General features: G+C 43.1%; 1 protein-coding gene across 1 annotated transcript in view; it reads right to left on the bottom strand.

Annotated features, from left to right (window-relative positions):
* Positions 1–24881, bottom strand: part of tmem8b (transmembrane protein 8B) — a 36069-nt gene that overhangs the window by 6467 nt on the left and 4721 nt on the right. Inside the window, exons 3-11 of the mRNA XM_062381477.1 lie at positions 24237–24444; positions 19966–20099; positions 19170–19438; positions 16442–16824; positions 9718–9814; positions 9148–9271; positions 6054–6196; positions 4536–4714; positions 3237–3383 (exon numbers count right to left, since the gene is read on the bottom strand). Of these exons, the coding sequence (XP_062237461.1) occupies positions 3237–3383; positions 4536–4714; positions 6054–6196; positions 9148–9271; positions 9718–9814; positions 16442–16824; positions 19170–19438; positions 19966–20099; positions 24237–24444 (1684 nt within the window). The remainder of the gene's footprint in view (positions 1–3236; positions 3384–4535; positions 4715–6053; positions 6197–9147; positions 9272–9717; positions 9815–16441; positions 16825–19169; positions 19439–19965; positions 20100–24236; positions 24445–24881) is intronic.

Genomic DNA, 24881 nt, shown 5'->3' with positions numbered 1-24881 from the left:
CAGTTTGACTCACAGTTATTTGCTCTTTCCGGGGATTTGTTGACAATGAAAAAATATATAAAACGCTGCAGCCTGATTTTATAATGTTAACATCCGCTCTGAGAATTATCTGTAACAACCAGCATGAGGAAAAGAAGATAAAAGCCAGTCGTTATGTAAACATGCCATCAGTTTAATATCAGTGGGGAAAACGGTCATGTTCTGAAAATGCTTTTAAAATAATGCACCACCTGAGCTTCCTCTGTGTAACAACGGAAACAAAATGCAAACAATGGAGACCTCTCCTCCAAATAAAGGCAGTTTAATATGTTTGTCTTATTTTTGCCAAGCTCACAATTTGACACAAAGCCACGGGATATAAAAGAGATAAAGCGAGCGGGATGAAAATCAATAAACTGTGCTGCACATGCGTCGGGCGAAGTTAAGCCTGTCCAGGATGCCGGGGGTCTGCAGTCGTCCGTCTGCTGGAGGAACGCGAGGAGAAATTGGGGGGGATTTTCTAGCAAGGGCGGCGATGACCCGCCGGGGGAGGAACGGGACTAATTGGCACGAACACCGAGGAGGAGAGGAGGAGGAGAGGAGGAGAGGAGGAGGAGAGGAGGAGGAGAGGAGCAGTGTAGTGCGGCCAGAGGAGTCTGTGCAGCAGCAGTCATCAGTCATATGCTGCACTGCCGCAGAATCGCACCGCGGCACCCAGGCATGCACGCGTACATGCATTGTGTGTGCAGACGTGAGCTGCACCGACGCTCACAGGCAGAGGTTTCACTGCAATTAATCATTATGTGTCACGGTGATGGACGAGCTGGTAGGAATTCTGGTCAGGGGTCTATTTTTATCAGCCACGTCTTCTCATGCTGTCCAATGTACAGGAGCACAGATTCACACTGTGTCTGTAGATGTGCAGATCACAACAGCACATCCACATTGGGAGGGTTTACAAGGTCCGGGCTGAAGGTCTGAAACTCTTCAATCATTTTAAACATGGTTGTTCATTCTTGACCTTTTGGAGAATCTGAATACAGAAATGTGCTTATCATATTTGAGAGCTTTCAGACACAGCTCATGGTCATAAATACATAGCCTTGGCAGTTCACAATATAAAAACATCTAATTCACTAAAAGCTCCTGTGCGTTATCACCTGAGCTCTCACAGCTCTGATACTGTAGGTCTGTATACTCTGCTGATCCGCTGCTGCTAAGGTGGCTGCACAAAGGTTCTACTGAAGTCCACTTTGAAATACGTAAGTTGAAAAAATATCTTGATACAAGAGATTTAAATCATGAAAAACTAAACTTCATGGACATCTACTCCCATGTGTTCTGTGTCGTGAATTCTGACATTTAAAAAACATGTGTGTAGCTAACAGAGAGTGTCCCCGGGCTCTGGCTTTACCCGCAGCTCTTAACTAAGTTTGAAGTTTGGCCATTTGGTCAAAATGAGGCCAAAACTATGAAGAGGAGACTCAATTATCTTTGAATTAATTCAGATTTAAATTCTCAACAAAACTCTGAAGCTCTTTCTTACATGAACCAGCGAACACTTGTCCACGTGAGATGTTCTGTCTGCGACTTTAAGACCTTCAGAGGCCTAAGCTCTGGTGATGGACTTAAAAAACATCATTACATATGCAAGGAAACCAACACACACACTATTTACTTCACAAACACACGCACACACACACACACACACACATAAACACACACAGAGTTCCACTAGCCCGTCCTGACGTGCAATTTGATTAGTGGCTGCGTACTGCCTCCCTCAGCAAAAACGAAAACTCTAGAGGACAGCAGATGCTTGTGTACACTCCCTCCCTCCATCCCTCTCACTATCCCCTCCCCTTCTCCTCCTCCTCCTCCCATTTCTGGACACAAACACACTCACACACACACACACACACACACTGACTGTGCTCCACGTTGCGGTGCAGCCAGGGGAGTGACCCGCGGGGAAGGTGCACCTGTTAGTGTTTCCTGTCGTCCACCGCAATATGTCAACACCCAGATCATTTAGCAGCAGCCATCTTTGATCCTCACATTGATCTTTTAATTCATCACTAAAAATCGGGGCGTGCATGCACTTCTCATTTGTCGCTCTCTCACTCGGCTCTGCAGCTCCCCGTCCTCTAATCCCTCTCAGACTCGGGGGCTCGTGTCAAGTTGTCGCCCACTAACAAGGAGCTCTCGGGTTTAAACGCTGGCAGACGGCAACACGTGACCGTGGACATGCGCTGCTGCCTCCATGAAACCTTTTTATCAAAGAAAGGAATGACCTTGTCTCCCCTCAAGAGAAACAACTCAGCCAATCACAGCCGTGTGTGTGGAGCTGAGTTGAGGTTGAATCACTACCTGCTAATTGTCAGATATCTAGAAGTTGAGAAGATGAATTGGTAGAATTGATTGTGTCTCTTTACCTTTTGGATTCAGCCAAAACAAGACGAGTTCAATTTGTGTTTAATAGTGTGGATTGTTAATGATGCTGTTGGTACACGTGTATTTTCAGCTTCATTGATTCAACTCAGTGATGTGTGACGTGTGCAGCACTGTAGAGAACATCAGTGAGGGCAGATTCACAGTATTGGATTTGTTGTGTTGGTTATCAAGCTGCGTCAGATGGTGCGTTTGTGTTGGATCTCGTAAATCAACATCAACAACTCTGTGAAGCAGAAATGATCTGATACGCTTTGTCATGACTCGAATAGAAGTTTTAATACAGCAAAACAAAATGGCCACTCACTCCGAGTATCAGGTAAGAAAACAATTAGTGTGAAGGGAGGAGCAGGGGGTGGAGCCTGATTGACATCTCGAGAACACAGCACGCCCACCTACACCTGCGTACTGCAACAATTGGACAATACTAGCTGTCAATCACACTGTGACCACACCCCAATGCATAAGGTGCTTTACTTTCTATTTGACTTTAAATGGGACCATAAATAACACAATGAACATCATGCTGTGCTGAAACGAGACCATCGAATTTTTTAGGAAAATGTTTACTGACGTTATAAGTCAAAAATATAAAGCAGTTTCTCGTGTACTTCTATAGAAACAACCAGTGGAGTCGCCCTCTGCTGGTCAGTCTAGAGAACACAGGTTTCAGGCATTTCCGCATTGGCTTCACTTTCTGGACCCAGACATATATCTGCACCACGACACCTCATTTTTCATGAACCAAACGTTGTTCCTTGGTTATTGCTCAGTAATCATCATGCAGCTGTACACTGGGGACGCACCTGTTTAATGATGGACTTCAGCCTCGCCATGGCAATGACCGTGACCCACACCGACATGAGCGAGCCGAGGAAATCACAGAACTGCAGCACGTCGTACTCCATGATGCAGAACACCACGATCCCCGGCTGGTCACAGGCGTGGTAGAACTGTCGGGGGAAAAGAAGAAAAACAGGAACCGACATCTGATTAGTTTTCATTTAGGATAATACGTTTGGTAAGATCTATTCAATTATGTTATTTTTCATTGAGAAAATGTACAATTTGCTTTTAGATGAGTGAATGGTAATTTTTGTTTTCCCCAACAACAGCTTTTGGGGAAAGCAATTTCCTGTTTGTTCATGCTTAATAATCTCTCAAATTACTTAAATTGTTAATTATTTTCCACCAAAAATACATAATTATTAGATTGGGTTCGTGAGTCATCTCTTTGACTGGAACATATCCTTCCCTGAATATTAGTGAATTCGTATATCATTAAACCTTGTGGACACGATGTGACTTTCATTTCCTCTCCGTTAAATCCCTGTGGAGTCGCTCAGTTAGAACACAGCAGGGGACGAGTTGTGAGGCAACAACGAGACACGTAACACAAAGACGTCCACTTGGATCAACAGGTTGAGGCGTTTAACAGGATTATCAGACACTGAGACGCTGCTCAACAGAACATACAGTAAAATACTCAAACAGGATTAAACAACTTGAGAAACAACTCACGGCGGACAACAATCTCATCCTTCACTGTGAAGGCTGTCAAGGTCATCGGCAGAAATATTGTGTTCACGGCTAAATGTGATATACAGGGAATACGCACTTGCATGTATTTGATCGGCAAATAACTGGCTCATGTTGTATAGCAGCAGAAGGTGAGATGGGTTCAACTTCCTGAGGTCTTTCTTACCCTCAAAGTAAATTACTGTATCGCCTCGGAGGTCACATTTCCTCCCATATCCATCGGTTTGTTGGTTTGTCAGCAAGATTACGCAAAAGTTACAAAACCACCCACCAACTCACCACGATGTTGGTTTGTGAACGCCATTCAGGGATCTTGATGAAAACATATTTAGAGGACTGATATCTGTCTTCAGTTTGGTGCAGCCTGATTTAATTTAAAGGGACTGTCAGGCCTTGGCGGAGGGATGAGCCATTCTAGTTGCTCTCATGTGTTTTTAAAAACAGCCGCTGCAGGGGAAGCAGTAAAGCAGCTTCCCGCTTATTTGTGCTTCCTTCCCACCCAGGAATGTTTTATAGCTCAGCTCCGGTGTTGGTGCAGAGACGCGCAGCAACGTGCAGTCACTCACTGTGGAGAAGAACATGGTGAAGATGTAGACGGACGCCTCCAGCAGGTAGTGGCTCCGGATGGCGATGGCCACGGGCGGGACGAACATCAGGTTACTGAGACAGAGCAGCAGCGTGGAGAGGAGCTGGAAACTGTAGGTGTAAGCCTCCGAGTTGTCTGTGCAGCCCCAGCCTTCCCAACCTAACACACACACATACACACACACACACACACACAGACACAAACAAAGTCAGTACTGTATGTTGATCTAAGAAAGCAAAGATCTAATAGTGAAGATATCTTTTGTGTTTGCAGGGTTTACAGGGTGAAAACCATGGCATCAAAGAGGTCTGTGTCATTCTTAATCTCAATCTAAACTTTATAAACTTGAGAAAAAACTTCTTAAATCTCTTTCCAGGGGATGAGCAAGAAACCCTCCTCCACATAAATCTGTTTCTTTCAAAAGTTCACCCCCTCAGAATTTACCGAACCTCTTGAAATGGAAGAAAGAAAAATGTTGATCTCTTTCAAGTTGAGAGTTTGATCATCCCTTTGTTCTAAACAGACGTTTCTCCGTGAAAACCATCAGAAACCGATAGGAGTGCAGTTGTTTACTTTGCACCACCGAGGCCTAGGTGGTGTGATCTCCCTCCGAAGCTACGAACCCCTGCTCCGCCACTGTGATCTGGATCCTCATCAGGCCGGGGATTGGATGAGACGGTGCAAATTAAATATTCGTGAGCGCTGTCGAACGGAGGCTTCGCGGCGCGAGACGGACCGAGGGGCGAGGGCGGAATGCCGATTGGCGCCAGGAAGCAGTCACACATATGAGGTATGACAATGACTTTAACTGCAGAGAAAGCAGCTCCGATTAAAGAGGAGATCAAAGCAGGACTTAAAGCCAGCCTCGGAGGACATGCTTTGTTTAGCTTCATAAGCTCATCTTTTATTAAAAAGCTGCTCGTAATTAGGAGAGTGTTTTATTGTCTTATCAGAATGGCTAATATTAGAAGATTAATACCAGTCCACCACATGACTCATTAGACAGTGACATCTACGATTTACTGGCGGTATTGTCAGTTCAGCTTGAGCAGTTGACCTGTGCCCCCCCCCCCCCCCCTGTTTCCCTGTCACTCTGCCTGATGTATTCTCCCGACAGATTAAAGATGCTATGCAGCAGTGATGACCTAATTTCCCCACAAAAACTTGTATCTTATCTTTTATGCAAAAAAGCTCTTGACTGCTGGAAATCACTTCCAGTTATTAATTCATGGTCACGCTTTTTAGCTTATTATCAATTACTGATTAATAATTAAAGCCACTGCGTATTTACACGGGACATTTAAACAATTACTTCACTTCCACTTAAATCAAACAACCTGCTGTGTTTTGTTAGTGACGGGCTTCCACAGCTTAGTGAATGCAGTTCTTCAGATAAACAGACCAGCTTATCTGAATTGACTTCATCTTCGCCCTGTGCAGGTGGAGGCTGGAGAAAGAACGGACAATGCAAAGCTCGAGAGTAGTGAGGTGTTTTTACCTGCTTTGCATTCACATGCAGCGTAAAGGTAGTTGTTGGTGCGCAGCAGTTTGCACTGTCCGTAGGTGCCACAGTCGTTGATGCAGGGAGTCAGGTACGAGCGCATGTACACCTCGGCTGTAACATTGGTGCACGCCTCAAATCTGAAAAAGTCACAGACAGACAGAGCGTTGGTCGAGGGAAGTAAAAGCAGAACCGCTGGTGAATGCAGGTCCTTGTGTGCCAGGGGGGAGGCAGAAGACACACATCAAATGTTTCACCTGTTAATGGATTTCAACTGACATGGTATGCACTTTGTTTTGTGGGTAGCAGCTTTTAGCAAAGACTCTCAAGGTGCTGATGTCAGTCTGCTGTTGGTTCAGCACCGTGGTCAAAACTGAGATATCTCAACAACTACTGGATGGATTGCCATGGTAGTTTGCAATTGATATTTATGCCCCAGCTTCTCATCTAGCTGCATCATGAGCTTTAAATGAAAAAGTACATTTTCTTTATGACCAAATACCAGCAAAATGTAATGATAATCCCCTCAACCTCAGTAATTCTCTGCATTTAGCGCGTATTAGCAAATGTGGCCATTAGAAGATGCTTAACATTATACCTGCCGAACATTAGCATTCAAACCTCAACCATCCACTGTGTAGAAGTGCAGCTCATCGACTTTATATGAAAACAGAAGACGTGTCTCAACTTCCGCCCATTGCACAAAAATGAAACCAAAATATTGATAGGGTCGTTAAAATCTTGTCCTCCAGTATCGAGCTACCGCCAATTCATGCCCTAAACCAATCAGGAGTCAGCCTCAACTGTCAACAAATTATCTACATGCTCTATGTCCCATCTGCTAACATGGAGGAGGCAGCCTACACTACAGCCAGGCACCAGGGGGCGATAGAGATGACTTGGCTTCACCTCATAAGCCGTTATGTCGTCCATCTTCATAGACAGTTTACAGCTCTATCCCACTTCAGTGGCTGCCTCCTTCACAGCGTCACAACATTGCGGCAAAGTGCATCCATTTTATAAAGCTCCATCATATGAGGCCAACAACAGCATCCTTCCATTCCCACACTCGCTTGTATGTTGCTGATTACGATCTAATTGCTAATTCCGACAATCAATCACAGAGGATAAAACTCCGGGAGGTAACAAATGTGTTTCTTTGCCAGAAGCCATGTTTTCTAATCGACGCAGCTGCTTACTTTTCTATTTTTTAACTTATATCAATCAACCTCACGTCCCTCACGCCCCTTTTCTCTCTAACGAGACCAGACGTTAGCATGTGTAGACATCTGACACGTACAGAAGCTACGTTAACGCTTTGCACATTTTCAAACCTCAGCAACGCTCCTCATGTGAGGATGAGTCCGTGTCTCACACCATCTGCTATTATCTGTTATTCAAATTCAATTGGAACTCCCGAGGGACCCGGGAATAGAAAAATCTGCTTAATTTCATTCCGTTCACATTTTCATGCCATTAAGGATTTGGGGCTAAACAGCTCAATCTGCTGAATACATATTATACTTATGAACTTGTGAGAAACACTGCATTGGACAGGTTAATGGAAGCTTTTTCTCCTCCTTCTCTTTCCTGCAGTTCTCACACTCTGATATTAACACAACCCAGAGAACGAGCGAGTTCTTATCGCCCTCATCTGTGAATTAAACTGAACACGAAGGTGCAGAGAACAACAGAGATTACAAGACATTTACTGGTTGAGAGAAGATAAGAGCCGTGCCCTTTACAAGAATAAAATATGTTTTGTCAGTACAATGCAATATGGTCTCCGTAATATTTACAGATGGAAAAACCAAAGTCTCTGCCTCTATACAATGAAATTCTACCTGTGTGAATGGGGGACATTCACTATTCACAGTCAGATTCAATTCACCAAATCATAAAGGTGCATGAATTCAAAATAAGCTGCTGCACAAATTTACTATTATTAAATTTGATAGTGAAATTTCAACCTGCACGTCGGTGTCCTGAAATTCCACAAAATACACATTTGAATTGTTTTCTTTACATTTCCCAACATGCTAAACTGATTTTAAACCTCAGAATCGAGCCCTGCCCCGTGTAGTGTGCTAGGTGTGCAGCAGCAGGAGCACATTCACCAAACCAGTCCCAAATTAATTTGCTGGGTGACAGATGGGAAAGGATGTGGGCGGCTGCACCGTCTAAACGCTGAGGATGTTGTCTTCATTACAGCGCTGAATTATTAATTTAGGTAAATAAACTCGTGATGGTTATTTGAATATGAGCTTAAAGAAATATTGAATGTCCCCCTTTTGAAATTGTCCACCTGTAATCGACAGCAAATATTGTCTCATGTAGATTGATGTGGGGCACTGGGACAAAGCCAAGCACTAATAATGAGACTGTCAAACATTTATGTGCAGCAGTCATTCAACTGGCTTCAGTAGATGTTTGCTTGAAAATCATGTTTGGGAGAATTTCTGGGTTGAACGAAGCCTTGAAATTACACGATCGTTTCCATTTGAAAGATTAAGTTTGATCGTTTTTTGGGGAATCGCTAATTTTCCACCCTGCCCCTGAGTTACATGATCAGATTGACAACTCTCATCCCAAAATATGAAGCCCCAGCTAACAGCTCACCTGACTGTACAAAGGTAAAAAAAAGACCTGCTGGCACCTGAATAATTAACACTTCACCAACATGTTCTTTCAAATAGTCCTTCTCACCTTTTGACATCGCCAGACTGACTGTTTCCTCCTCTTTAATGCAAAGCTTAGTTAGCCAGCTGCTGGCTGTAGCTTCATAGTTGGTGTATAGCCACTATGGCACTGGATGTTTAAAGAGATCAAGTAAGTGTATTTCTGGGTTTGTCTGGGTAGCCAAAAAGCACCTGGTGGATTTCCACGATAAGGGTAGGGTGAGAAATCGGCTATAAAAGTCCCCCATTAAATGTTTGGTGCAGACCCGGACAAAGGGCTGCAAGCAGGACTTTTAAAAACTGTTTCCAGGCAATATGCTGCAGCTTGGTTGAATTCAAGGGGACTATTGGGGCCCCTGGGAGAAGATCTCCAGTGTACTGTAAAAATAGAACTGCAGCAGTGCCTGTCTTACCCGTGTTCAGTGCCACACAGGGAGCGCAGGCTGAGGTACCAGGTTCCGGTCTGTGGGTAGGGAATCCTCAGCTTGGTGATGTTAGCAGAGGCGTTCACAGAGAGGAAGAACCCGGACACCGATTCTGCACCGGAAGAAAACAACAAACAAGAGTAAACCTGGGGTCACACTCACACAGAAACATTACAGGGCCACTGACATGTTGCACTTGAAATGTTGAACTTTTGTGATTGTGAAACTATTAAATACTTGAATATGTGTCAGTTTTTAGATGCAGGCACTGAAGTGAAGCGGCTGAAATGAACCCAATGAAAGGACCGAAAGAGAAGCTGGAGTTCAGTCGCTGAAAGTAATTTAAACGTCAGCTCTGTGGAGGCGATGAATCGAGTTCTGATTTAACACCACTGAACAAACTGAAAGATGATTCTTGAAATGTAAGGAAAACAGTCGTAACTTGAATGTCAGCACTCATAGCTTTGGGAGTTAGAACAAGTGAAGTGGACAACAAAAAGTTTATCACTTCAGGGGGGTGGGGGGGTTGTGAAACTTGAGGCTATTCAGTGGATTTACCTGATTCACATTTCAGTGATGAGTTGCCTCGTAAGAAGAGGGGCGTCCCGTGATTCAAGCAGCCGAACACCGTGACATTAGCTCCCCTCAGCGCAGTCTGCGGGAGGAAACACAAACAAACGTCATTCATCCGTCCAGCCGGCCATCAACCATCTGCTGCCATCACGCCGGCAAGCCCACACCGTCCACCATCACCTGCAGCTCTCGTTTCCCCTCCGCTGTGAGACAGTAAACTTTAAAGCTAACAAATCAAGCGAAAGTGCTCTCCCTCTGTCGGCCTCAGGCACCTCAATGAAGATGCTGGCAGTTTATCTCCTTAAAGCATCAATTATACATTAACATGCTCATGCATCAAAAGAAAAAAAGATTCCTGGAGAGGAGTAGTCAGGCGTTGAGAACTGTACGTGCTTAAAACACAGCAGCTCACTCTGCAGAGACCTGAGGTGAACACTGGAGTCCAATTTGGTCTTGGTGGAAGAACAACAGGGATACAAATAGCAGTGATAAATACTGGATGTGTTCATACAGTATTTATTGCTGCATCCAGTGAAAATTGACACGTTATCATTTTTTTGAAATTCCTCCCAATTTATTCACTGGGCCTTTTGCCGTTTGGGAACAAAGAGCCTGTGCAGCAGAGCATTGAAATGTTTTTACAAGCAGAGTGGAAAGTGTCCAACTAAGTTACTGAATTTGAAACTGCAGCTTTTATTCATTCGTTAAATGCATTTGCTGCTTTTCCTCTGAGGGTCACGGAGACTGGAGACTTTCATGTTCGAAATACGCAGCAGGAGATTTGTCTCATACTCAAAGTTTTGTTTAAAGCACATCGACACCGGCTTCGACCGAAAAAGCTCTTCAATCACCTCTCGCAGTTCAGGTCTTTGTTTACGTCTTCATCACCTCCTCTTCATCCTGAGAGGTTTGTATTCTTCCAGTTTTGCGCCTGTCACATATTTCATCAACACTCACACTCACTCCCTGTGAATGTTCCTGTTATATTCACACGTGGGCTCATTCCCGACATTTTTCTGACATTTCCCTCTGGGGCGGGCAAAAAAAGTTCAGAAAATGTCCGGAGCAACTAACTCCTGATATTTGTTTTCTTAAAGGTTCAGAGTGTAGAATTCAGTGACATCTAGTGGTGAAGTTGCATTTTGCAGCTCAATACACCTCATCTCACATCCCCTTCCAGTTGTCATAAAAACTCAAAAGGTGTTTAGTTTGTCCAGTTTGGGCTACCGTAAGAAACATGGCAGCCACCATAGAGAGGACCAGCTGCTGATGTAAATAAAAATAATTTAAATATAAAGGGCTGATTCTTAGGAGAAGAAAAACGACAATTTGCACAATTCATATGAAATTCCCTAGTGAAAACATCAATAAGATTATTTAAATTTAATTTCTGCCAGTAGGACCCTTTCACCAAATTCTGGGGGAAATGTCTGGACTTCAGTGCATCTGTGAAAACAGCTATGGCCAATTAGGATAATCCAGTAAACCTAATCAGCATGTCTTTGGACAGTGGGAGGAAGCCGGAGAAAACCCCCACACACACACACCGATATAACCTTCACGCTTTTCCATCGCGCCGCCTCAACTGCAGCTTTAACCTGAAAACTCTGCATAATGAGATTCAGCACATGTATTCGCTGTGTGTCCAAAGGGGAACAGGAGTGGTTTGGATAACTTAAGGCAATTATTCCTTGAATAAATACGATTTCTGTCGCCCCCACAGCACAAAAAGTATGTGCAGGGGGAGTTGGCAAAGTTGTTGATGCAATAACTTAAACACTTTGCCAGGTGCTGAGATTTCAAGCTTCCTAAATTCACCATCTGGCCGGTCCTCTCTCGGAGGAAAGATAATGCCCACTGGCATTTCCAGAGAGAGTGAGTCTCCCCCCGTATTGTCCCCATTCTCCCCGACAGTTTGAAGATGAAGGATTAAGAAAGAAACACTCAGGGACAGAGCAGTGAATGAGACACACGGGGACATGCAAGGGTCGGGGGGGGGGGGGCCCAGATCCAGACGTTGTGTATCAAGGGAATTTTATCAACATTTCTGGATATTAATCTAAAGAGTTCAGTCAAAAAGTTTAAATGTTTTCAGCCATGACAATGTCTTTTATCCGTCTTTTTAAAGGACTTTTCATGTTTTTGGACTCTTTGTGTTTTTTCTTTTACTTTGTTATTTTCCTTGTGTTGGGTTTTTGTATTTGTGTCGCTGTTCTTTCTCCTTGAGTTAAGTTCAGTTTAAGTGTATTGTCAGAATTTGGGTCCTCACCTCGTCCTGGATGTAATAATGTCATCTGTTGGTCCACAGTTGTGTATTTTTTTTAGAGATCCTGATAAAACAATCTCTGAGTGCGGTTCATGGTGCCGCAGATGAATTGTGGGCGATCACTGGGCCCTGGCGGAGGTACGTGCTCTACAGAGTGCAGCTCTAGTTCAGGATGTGTCTGATCCGTCATCTGAACCGTTCGTGCTGTGTAAAAACCAGGATACTCCTTTGTTTCCGACCCCCCCCCCCCCAACCCCCATCAACCCCGAGCTGGAAGTTGACCGTTCCTCAGCAGCCCACATCTTAGCTGTCCACTTCTGTGCTTCAACGGAAAAGGGATTTCAATCACTTCCAAAAAATGCCGTTGTGTTGTCAAGGCTCTGCCGTTTTGTTTATGTTCAGTTCTTGTTGTGCAATTTAAAAATGGATGTCTGGAATTTAAACGCTTATTCTGTTTGGGCTTTTATTTATCGCTTTTACTTGTAAACCACTTTGTAACATTGCTGTGAACACTGCATCGTTAATCACGTTTAATATTGTGATTTACATGCCTGACCCATTACGCAGCTGTTAGTTAATATTATGGGATGTGAGTGGCAGAGGCGTAATTCAATCAGGTGCAAACAATGCAGAGCTTCAAGGTGACTGTAGTAAAGAACTGTCGAGAAAACATCTGAGTTCACATCCCCTTCCAGAGGATAAGAACCACATCACACAGACTTCCACTGTGATCGTGGAGACGCTGCAGATGGAAACAACTTTCCTCGGATGCCAGTTTGTCTCATCTGCGTCACCGTCTCACTTTTGATTCGTTGAATTTCCCCCGAGTTGTGTTGATGACATTTGCCAGAGAGGACACAATGCCAACTGATGCAAGCACATGAATGAAGTTGGCAAGTGAACTGCATGTTGCACATCCCAGTGCCCAAGATAATTACAATAAACTCCTTGATGAGTTTTCAACAACAACAGTTGTTGTTGTTGATGTTGTTGTTTAACTTATTTTCCATTATGAGCAAAGACCGCTGCTGCTTAGCATCAGAAAATATCAACATTTCTTATATTGTCTTCTCTTGAAAACAAATTTTTAGAATGTTTATTTCCGATTGTTTTATTCCCACATTTTAACAGGTCAATCAAAATGGATTGTGTCCATATAAATGTGAATATTATATATCTACAAGTCATTTATCCAACTTTTAAGGGTTAATTCAATTCACTTAAATATTCAGGTCCCATATGTTTATCATTTATATAATTTTGTATAATATTCTTATATTATTATTAGATATATATTCTTTATATTATCTTCTCCAGGCATGTCAACGTGGGCAAGTATCAGTTCAATGAGACATCTAAGTGGAACTCTTTCTCCAAACTCTGAGGAAACTAAATTACTGTGAAAAATAAAGGTGTAACATACAAGAGCTTATAAATAATTCACTGATAGTGTCTCGAGGAATAATGTACAAGTGATTATAATCCCTTTCCCTGCATGGGCCCTGATGTAAAGAATGTCAAAAATGATGTAAAGCGAATAAACTGATAATCTTCCGTTGGAAATAAAAGCCACATGCATTAAGTTCTCTCTCCCTCACCGAGGGCGATACAAGGAAGACAAGCCGATCCCTGAAAATGTCTCCATAAGCCGAGCAAATCAGCCACGGTCCCCCACTGGCAGCGGCTGACTGGATCCTGCGCCTGAGACAAGCAAGTGACAGATCATCACCGAGGGGGGAGGGGGGGGGAAATCAGTCCATAGAATAATATAGCATGACAGTCTCTCTGAGGAATACATCTCGTGGCTCCAACCAAAATCACAGCAACCTGGCAGCACAGCAGACTGTCGATGAGACACACGTGTTGTCGAGCGCGATGTGTTGGTCTGGAAAACGGGACAAGTCGCTATCCCAAGGTTAACACACATGCACACATGCTCGTGACTGGACTGAAGCTACACACGTGAGAGAATGAGGAGGAAATGACCGAAAAACAAGGTTGCCATTGGATGACGACGTTATTGCGGCGTCAATCTATAAAAACATCAAATTAATTACTCAGTCGATAATTGTCATTTCCTTAAGAGTCGACTATTTATGTTTTTCTCCGACATATTGGGGGAAATACGGCTGTTAGCTCGCTCCCCGGGGGTTAGATGGGAGGATCGATTATCAATTTCATCTCCGTGTGTTCGGTGGAGATGAAAGATGTGTTCAGCTTATCTCAAAATGTGGGAGCAGAGGGGATTCAGCATGGAGGATACATTTCAGCAGCTTCAAACCTGTCGTTATGACATGTAGGGCTACAATGATTATCTTGACTATCAATTAAACACATAATTTTCTTGATTTATTAATTTGTGTATAAAAATAGGCCAGTGTCAGGCTCTCAAAGCCGATGAAGACAATATAATGAAATGTCTTGATTTGTTTTTAAAATCCATGTGTAGTTTATTATCACAGAACAAGAAGAAAATAGCTTATGGTTGTATTCCTCTGACAACCAGGGCAGTTTCTGTTCACATGATAATTTAAAGGTCTCAGTGACCTTGATGAGACCTTTGAAAAACTAAATCTAATCAGTTCTTCCTTAAGTCCATGTGAACATTTGTAAAAAAGCACAGATGGTTAACCCAGACATAATTCGTCCAGCAACTGTCTTTAATCAGCATTGATGCGTAGAAAATACCAAATATTAAGATTTGAGAAGGTGAATCCAGAAAATTAGGGGTATTTTGCTTAAAAATGACTTAAAAGACAGTAAAAGATAGTTCCTGATTAGTTTTCTGTCGAGGCTGCATGTACATTTTTACATAAACGCTGCCTTTGCACGTCTTTCTACCTCTAAATGAAACTCAGGTGATACTGGATTCATTGGTCATTAGTTTCTGGCAAATAAGATGATGTTGAAATTCAGAAACATTCGCTGGCCAAACAATCTCAACTGGAGCTTCCAAAGATACGTCAGCACGTTGTCTTGTTAAAAAGCAAAAAGGCACAAGACGTGTTTCCATTTGTCTTAATGGTGGAAAGGGGCGCTGACGCATCAGAGCAAGAAGTTTCCCAGTTAGAATCCCAGTGGAGTTTGCATGTTCTCCATTTGTCTGTGTGGGTTTTCACTCTGTACTCTGGCTTCCTCCCACAGTCCAAAGACGAGCAGATTGTGGTTCATTGGAGAATCTAAATTGAATTGTTTCTCTTTGTGTGTTTGCCATGAACTGGCAAACTCTCCCGGTTGTAACCCCCCCCCCCCTAGCCCTCCGCCCGATGTCAGCTTTGGCTCCAGATTCTCCTGCGACCCTCAAAGAATAAGCAGTCTATCTCTAATTCCATGAGGAGAATCCATACGCTGATTGGCAGCTGTGTGAAACCTGCTGATTGGACCTCGTGATTGTTTTGTTAAAGATTAAACTGTTCAAACTGAAGGTTGTATTCTCCTTGTAGTGGAAGTCCACCTGTTTCCTCCCCTCTCCTCTTTTCGTGCTAAGCCACAGACGCTGAAGGCAGAAGATTCCCCTGACCGATATCCTTTCTGAATGCAGAGAAATAAAACTGATTCTAATCGTACTTCCCGTGAAGACAGAGGAAATGTCAAGATATTTCTTTTTGAACTGGTTTATCAAAGCTATCTGTGAGGGGCTTTTTGTGCTTCCTCCTTCAGTTGTTTTCACGCTGACTGGCCTGCGTTTCCATTAGGAGAGGAATATCTAAAAAGTCCATCTGCCAGCCTGTAGCTCTGCAGGTCTCTGGCTCCCCGTCGGCCTCCAGAGCCGCTGCAGGTGCATTTCTAATTCCGTGAAAGGACAGCGCAATAAAGACGTATCAATTCCAGTTTGGATTATCTTTTGCATTTGGTTCACTCTCAATTTTGAAACATATGTCACACCCCCAAAACATTGGCGTCTGTTTCCCTGTGAACGATTTCAGCTCCCAGAGCAAATTCTGCAAACATATGATCATCCAGATTTAGCTCCGCCAGACACTGTGAGCCCAATTATTCACCTTCTCTAAATGGAGACTTTCACTTCACTAACTGGTGCATATTTACTTTCTTATCCACATCTCATCTTTCTCTACAGTGGAACACAACGTCTTCAGGAATCCTTCAGCTGCACATGTGCTCGACTGAATCGTATTTTAATGTTTTAGTCAATGACACTAAAATCTTCAAACAGTCACTCGAAGCTTTATTGCTCAGTCCTGACAGAACAGATTTCAACTCGGTGGAACGATGGAACCTGAAGGAACACGTTCAATATTGAGGTAGATTTTGGACAAAGGGGCTAAATGTACAACTGCCTAAATGAAGACCTGCTTTAACTCGTCAGTGGAGAACAAGCCTTTTGTGTTTGACAATATAGTTTTGCTTTCCTTGTTTTCCTGTAATTTAAGGCCATAAACTGACAATAAGAATACTTTTCATAGGACAATCTGAGGAACTCACCACGTTGAGCTTGAGCTCCATGTTGAGGACTCCTCCACTGTCTAACACCGGCATCAGGTTGATGGCGAACACGGCGGCCCGGTCGGGCGGGACCGATATATTTGGCCCGAAGAAGACGTAGAAGTGCACAGAGAAGGTGTCCAGCTCGTTACGCAGGGTCGGGCGAATGGGCCAGCACTGGTTGGTGTCGGCTGTGGGGGCGAGGTACACGATGCTGTCCTCCGAGGTGTGCAGGTGACTGGCGTTCTGCTGCAGGCTGGGCAGCGTCGCCACAGACAGAGTCTCAGACAGAGAGAAACCCATCGCTACGCCGAAGGACTGCGGCATGTTCATGGAGGAGCCGGGCTGAGCGCGGTCCTTGGACAAATTGGGCTTGGAGCAATCTGTTCAGAAGAGACACACAGCAAATTCCCAGAGGAAATCAATCAAACTGTCAGCCGAACATCCTGGTGAATTTTCACTTGACGTGTTGCAGAAGTTTCTTGTTATAATCCCCTTCGTTAAATCAAACGACCAATCACAAACCAATCTCAAACAAACAGGAAACAACCAAGTCGGTGGTTTTACTTGCGTTATTATGCATGCTAAGCAAGTAAGTCTTTTGCAAATGTTTGAAATGATCCCCTCCGGCTGGCTTCCGGAATGTACAGCTAGGTTCGGCGCAGCATCATGCTTTTTAATGAGATAAAGATCCACACTAATTGCAAACACTGTGCACTCGCTCAACACAAAGCAAGTCACTGCAAAATGGTCATTGATGGCAACTGGCAAAGTACCATCAAATATCGTCAGTCCCCGCGGGGAACGGGTTTTCAAAGGCTTTTGTGGCTCAGCCTTGTTTGCATAGCGTTGTCTCTGAAAGGGTTTGAAGTATTTTGACATCTGCTCAGGCAACTGGAGCACTCCTAAAAATACCGAAATACTGAATACTGCATTGGCTGGGGGGCAAATGTAAGTTTGGTGGAAACAAGAAGAAATCTGTGTAAAAATCTGAAAAGAACCAATTATATAGCACAAGTTTATGCATGTACTGTATATGTGTGGGTGGCTGGATGGAAGAGGACGGGGGTTGTGTAATCATAGTTTTTTTTTCTTTACTGTTCATTATCCCAAGAATCTGATTCTTTCAGCTTTCACATACAGCCCAGCAAATAAACGCTCCCAGCATCCACGGAGGGCAAGACACAGCAGCGAAAACACCGGATAAACAATACTGATAAATAATAAAGTGCAGCCTAGTTCTGCCGTCCTCTGTCTCGCCGGCGAATGTGACACCTGTAAATTGGACTGAATTTGAAAAAGGGCACAGAATCCTGAGAGCGTTCATAACAATAATAACCAGCGACGGTGAGACAGAGCAGGGAGGAGGTGAGCGCTCCAGATGGTCTCTCTCCTGAACCTGAGGTGTTCTTCAATTTAAATCCACGAAAGGTCAAGTAAGATCTGCCTGGCAGGCAGGGGGGGGCAGTGTGAATAATTAGTGTCTGTGTTGCCATGGTAACAAAGTGCACTGTACAGTGTCGAGCGGGGGGGGGGGGGGGGGGGTGGGAGTGGACTTCCCACAGATTCGCAAGCCTTCCCTGTGGAGCGCGCATAAAAAAAAATATCTCAGCTCTCCACAACCCAAAAACAGCATGGAGCACTTAAGTGTGGTGGCACAGGGCCTTTTAGCTTTCTCCTCGGAATGGCCTCTGTTTGGGTTCTTTTTCTGGAACGAGCCTCGTTATGGTCCACCTTTGTCTGGGCTCCGTCTCCCAGAAAAAACATGTTTCCAACAGTCAGTCTCTGCCCCAGACGCATGGGCATCTTGGACACACTATTATAAAAGATGTCAAAAAGGACCAAACTAAACCTAACAATCAGTCATTCTCTCCAACAGAGGAATTTGAAATCCACAACCCTTCACACAAAGACTGTTTTGTTGTGGATATTGGGGACGGAGACTCATTCTGAGCTTTTTTTTGGTTTTCAGGTTTACAGAGATCAGCCCTGGTTTTGTCCAAATTACTCTTCAGGAGAAAAAGGAAGGAAAATGATGAACAACACTGGAATCAAGCGGCTGAAGGATTGTGGAAAATGGAAATTAAGGATCACGAGAGAAAAGAGAAAATCCAACGCAATCCCCCGATGAGAGTTGTAAGCAAAATGCTGCAAAGTTATTTTGGGATTTAGTAGCAGAAAAAAACCAGTGAGCTGAATTATCCTGCTTGCTTTTGAATAATCAGGGGAAAAATGAGAAAAATACAATAAAATAAACCACATTAGTAATAATAAAAACACCAGAGTTTACTCTATGTAAAATATTCATGCGTGCAAGCCACTGCTCAGTTAGTGTTTACTGTTATTACCAATGGATGTGTAATAGTGGAATTACATCACAAATAATTGGACATATATATTGGATTTTCAGTTACATGAATAAAGTAAAAGGTTGAAGATCGTATATATTTCTCTGATTTTATGGAAAATCATTAACATGTTAGAAAGGGTGATTTTTCTTCTTCAGGATTCATGAGCTGGGTCGAGGCTCTTTGGCATCTGGGAGGAGTCATGTCGTCCATCTTTATGTGCAAGTTATTGTTTAAACATATTGTAACATCCAGCCATCTGCTGCAAAGTTACAAAGGGGTTACGGCCAGACTAATAAAATATTTTAAATAATTCATAATATTAAACGCATATCAAGTTTATTGTTTTTCTTTCCTAATACAAATATGACTGCTCTCACCTGTGACCTGCACCCCGATGCGGAAGTAGACGTCAGAGTTGCTCAGGTATCTCTCCACCAGGATGTAGTACCACTGTTCCCAGGCAGGATCCAGCGTATCTAATTCACACGGGTTCCACTCCCGGCAGTCGAGGGCACTTGAGTTATGAACCGGCGGCGCCCGGGCTCTTATCTTTAGCACCACGGGACAACTGTCGCCGCTCTTGTTCCTGGTGCTGCAGTTTACCAGCTGAACCTTCACCTTCGATGTATAATTAGGGATGAATACTCTGCTCGCGAACAGACACACACACACACTCACACACACACACACACACACACACACACACACACACACACACACACACACACACACACACACACACACACACACAGGGAAAGATAAAGACAAACCGAGATGTGTTTAAGGCAGGAATAATAATGTATAATGTACTGTAGGCTCTACACTATCCAGTTTGTTATGGAGCATAACCATCATATATAACTGAATGTTTATTATGTGTGTATAAGAAGTGCATTGGATGAACATTGCTATTAATATGTTTGTTAAAAACATTATAGGTACTATGCAACTAGACTGGTACTACATGTGTGTGTGGTAAGACAGATAGATGAAGTACAGCAAACAGTAATATTGGACTGAGCATCTTACATTTTAGTATAATTCACACCATTCATTTTTTATGAAGCACTCACCTTAAAATGAAAAACTGAATGTAAAGCTGTTGGGAAAATAGACTATTCAATTTGCTCCGCTCACGATAATGAGTTTTGGACGCTCAGGTAGAAGACTCACTTATAAAGTACAGATCTGTTGTGGATGGGGATCATCTGGTCGATGAAGTATCCTGGATAGAGAACTGAAATCCCGATCAGCCTCTGGACGATGAGCTGAGGTTGGAACAGATACTGGCATTCTTCAGAGAGCCCCTGCAGAGAGAGCACAGCAGTGACATTAGCAGCTATTTAATTCCACAATATTTCTTAAATGTGGCTAAGGAGGAGACTGGATATGACTCAGACTGGCTGGAGATCCTTAATGGACTGTGTGCATATCCTGTCACGTCGCTGGATTGATATCACTCTGTCCTCCCTCAGCCTGCCACACAGTGTAACACGCACCCGCTATTTCACCCGTGTTGTTCAGAACCATTAATGCTGGATGTGCATTACTCTGGGAGATGAGCCGGGCAGACAGAACGACTCGGAGGCAGCAGGCCGTGCGTCGCTTCCACACATGATCTGCTGGAAAAATGTGTTTTGAGAAGGAGCGAGGGCCTTTCGCCCCTGATTCTAAAGGACAGGTGTGAATGCCAAATGAGGCTCTTCGTTCCCGTCAAGTGATCACGGACGCTTCCTGCTCCGGCCACAATTACTCTGGCGTGTCATTAGTCGGGGGGGGGGAGCCGCTGAGGTGACCCTTTGATTTATTGCAGGCCATCACTCGGACCTGCACACGTGTCTCGTAGAAGGAGTTTTAATTAAGGCTCAACCAGCGTGAGATTTTGAAGGCCAACGTTTTTTACACTGTACAAGTGCAGACATCTTCAACGGTGTTCAATTACTTTAAATACGATAATTCAAAGCATTAAAAACAGATTTCCCCCAGAGTGAGAATCAGCCTTAACAGAATGGATCATAAGAGGATGTTTTACAGAAAAAATAAGATATAAGATGTGCATATGATATGAATCAGGATGCTTTGAATAAAACAATAATATCAGCTCTTACATCTCACAGACTGAGCTCCATCATACTGACAGAGACACCGCTGACTGGCAAATATCCAGCATTCAGTAAAAGACTAATATGCTGAAAAACCATTATGTCAAACCCTGATTTAATGATAAAACAGTAACATCTATTTAAATGATAGAGAAGTATGAATTCAAAGTTAAAATGTAAATTCAATGTCTAATCGTTGCGTTTTGAGGGATGTGATTTTTCTTCCTGTCTCTATAAAGCGGCCTTGGGCAAATTGAAAGAAAATGTATAAATTATATATATGGGTATTATTATTATTATTGTTACGTGTATATTTTCCTAGAGCCTAAAGCTAAGTAGGATCGCTGTCACTCAGACACAGGATGATTTATCAAACCCACACTTTCATTAAGTCGCACCATCGACTGTCTAGAAGCACAAAGATGGATGGACTGGTTAACATTTCCTTCCATCCATCCATTATCTGCACTGCTCATCCTTGAGGGTCACAGGGGGCTGGAGCCAATCCCGGCTGACATTGAGACAGACAGAGGGCCGACGAACAGGGACCAACAACCAGTCAGGCTCATGTTCTCTTCCACCTCCTCCAGTTAACCCACACTGCATGGGTTTGGACTGTGGGAGGAAACTGGAGACACCAGACACAGACTGAGGGAGAACATGCATTCTTCACAGCTGTCAGGTTCAAACCCACAACCTTCTCACTGTGAGGCGACGGTGTTTACCACCGCATCGCCTCAGGTAAACATTTAATATCCTTTATTACTCTTATCACTTCTCATCAGTTCCCTCATTCGCACTGAGCTTTGTATGAGAGTCAAGGTTCAACGTGTTTATAGTCATATATACAGTCCTGTACAATGAAATACTTTCTTTGCCTTCCACTATGAATACTGTGTTTTTTAGAGTTAAATAAATAAAATAAAATATCAAAGTAAGAGATACATTTACAATAAAGCGTACATCCTATAAAAGTATATGATGTATTACATGGTGCACCTGCTCCTGGTTTAGCAAGTGATGGAAAGAGTCTGGAAAATACGATAATGTACGATACAATAGAATACTCTATGATAACGTACGATAAGAAACGATATGGTACGATAAGATGGATAGAAACTGAATAATACAATACACTACGAGATACTTGAAAAATCTCTGAAGGTGAAAACTGAGTGTCAGCTTGCAAATAGGACAAACAACAGGAAACAGAAAATCATACATGACTCAAGGCAGCAGAAGATAAGTGGTGAGCAGAGCATCAAGGGTACATCAACATATTCATAAAAACAAACACTGCTCAACATGTTGAGAGTATGAAATGTGATTTTTTCGTCTTATTAAAGAAATCACGAGCTCCACACAGTTAGAAGAACAGTCAAAGTGCAGGAGGAGCAAACAGGAAGTACAGCTCATAATTGCTTTTTGTATTTTTGTTGCTGAATCCGTGTACACTGTGATAGATTTAGTCTTTTCACTGAGATTGTTATTGATGCCGTGTGTATTCCCCTGTGGCAAAACTTCAGCCCAACGTTTCCCCTTCTGAACAGAAAAGATCAGAAAACAAGGAAATGACTGTGGATGGCAGAATATGGAAAATGTACGTTTTCCCATCCAATGCAGTGAAGTCACTGGAAGCTGATTTTCCCTCTGTCCTCAAAGCAAAACCCGCTCGTCTGTACATGAAATGGCGAAAGGCAACTCTCGATGATGGTTTGTGATTGTTGTGGATTCCAGGTGCACGTTTGCCAGCTGGTGGTAAACCACAAAGGAAAGAGCACAACTGAAAAGCTTCCCAGTGACAAATAAACTGCCTGAAATGGAAATCAGCAGGTGTTTATGCAGCCAAACGGGCGAACATGATAAGATGAAGAAAGACTCTCTGACTCTGTTCTGCTTCTGTTCTGGGTTGAGATACTAATCTCAACCCAAATTTACAACAGTTTTATTTGATTTTTTTTTTTTTATCCCCTGTCACGATGGGGAGTTAAGTACCCATGAGGAGAATATTTTAGATTTAGATCACACTGAAATCAAATTACATAACACATTAGCACAAATAAGCTTCTGTATTACCAGTCTCCATTAGTGAGTGATGCAACAGCCATCCAAGCTTTTCATTTACTGCTCTGAGCAGCAGATGCTGAATGAGGTTCATCCTATATGGTTCTCAGGCTGGGTGAGTTGTTGTGTCAGTTGACCTGTTCACCACTGAGGCTGCTGACTGACACACATCGACAACTTGAGGAAGAGTTGTCGTGATATCATTGTCGTCAGGGGACTAATTATTCATATGCTACCGTTTTCCAATTTACATTTGTCCATTTCTATAAATGTATTTATTATTTAGTCAGTTATTTAACAGGGACCATGCAGAATAACAGTGTTCATTGCAGATAAGTAATGCAACAGATTTAAGGTGCACTGTAAATGTTTTTTAGCTGGATGCCATAAGACTGATTGCCTCTAAATTTTGATTATGTTATACGTTTTCCCCATAACTTTTCATTTAGCATCAACATCAGGTCAAAATATGAATCTTTTAAATTAAATTAAACGATTAAATTTGTGTTTAGAGTCGAACTGAACCCTGAAGTAATAAGGTAAATATGACGGCTGCTAAAAATCTGTATGTACGTGTGCAGCCTCCACAGAACCACAAGCTCAACTGTCTCATTAGAGGATGAACGTGGTGTTTGTCCTAAACTGTAAAAGTGACTGAACAAACAAAGCAGCCACAGAAAGACAGCTTCTCCACACACTGTTCAATCTTATAATTTGACCTCTGGGAAGAGAACTGTTACATCACTGGCATTTTGACACATCTTAGCACAGTGTTAATGACCAGATTAAAAACTAGAAGGACTCTGGGAGCTCATACCTCCATCCACAAGGCTAACGACCCCCTATCTCCCCTATTGTTAAAAGAAATGACAAATGTACACACTTTTTCATCTAGATTCACATATCATTTTGGGAGAAATCAAAGAGAAAAATACCTTGCAATGTTAAAGAAAGTGAAAAAACAAACCCTACATCCACCCCTTTATCTAAAGAGGAGAGGAATCCTGCACATTGTCAGGTAGTTCCGGAGGAATCCTGCAAACTAACAACAAACACAGATGAAAACAAAAATTCATAATTCATCTAGTTCCAGTGTCGTGCTATGGTGGACGCTGGCTCGGGCTTGTTATTAGTTTCACCAGTGTTTTTGTTGTTTGCTGTGCCAGGTCAAAAAACAACACAGTAATCAATGTCAGCAGGAAATACGCTGACAACGCAACAACCCATATATTGAGCATGAAACTGTAACGTCTGTGTGTGATGAACGACCGGACTCACCTTGACTGAGATCTTGCCTTCATCCTTGGGTAAATGCGCCGCGAGGAACCAGTCCCCGGGGAGCGGGCTGGTCACGTTGAACGCTCCTGTGGTGCGGTTCGGGAGGGTCCAGGTCAGAGTCACAGCGAAGGATCCTGGGACGACGGTGTCCCGCGGGAAGCTGGTGTACAGGGGGTTGATTACTGGCGGAGCGCCGGACCTGAAGTACCTATTAATCACAAGGGCAAAATTCAATCCCTGTTCGGGCCCAATATTTCATGAACAGCACAGCCAAGTGTGAAATGAATCCACGGGAACAGCTGACAGAAGGATCACCCTCCATTTGAAATATGGAAAATTCTCGTATAAAATATGAATATTCATACGTTCACATGTTTGAATCCCAGGGACACGGAGGAGTTTAAAATAGGCAGGATAAATTAAAGCGTCCTGCTTTAACAGCCGCTCCTCCATATGTCCAGGCTGCAGTAATAGCTGACAATGCTCAGGGCTAACCAGCTGCTATAACCCTTATCTCCCAGAGGTAAAGTAATTCAGATATTTGTTATTAGTATCTATCCCCTACAGAAGGAGCAGAGTTTAGATTTTTAAGTGTAACTTCGGGAGACGAAAAAAACAAAACTTAAAGGCTGTCAGCTAAACTCA

This window comes from Platichthys flesus, chromosome 3 (genome assembly GCF_949316205.1).
Source record: "Platichthys flesus chromosome 3, fPlaFle2.1, whole genome shotgun sequence".
Lineage (NCBI taxonomy): Eukaryota > Metazoa > Chordata > Actinopteri > Pleuronectiformes > Pleuronectidae > Platichthys > Platichthys flesus.
The sequence above is the reverse complement of the archived record's forward strand: the minus strand, read 5'-3'. Positions and strand labels throughout refer to the sequence as shown.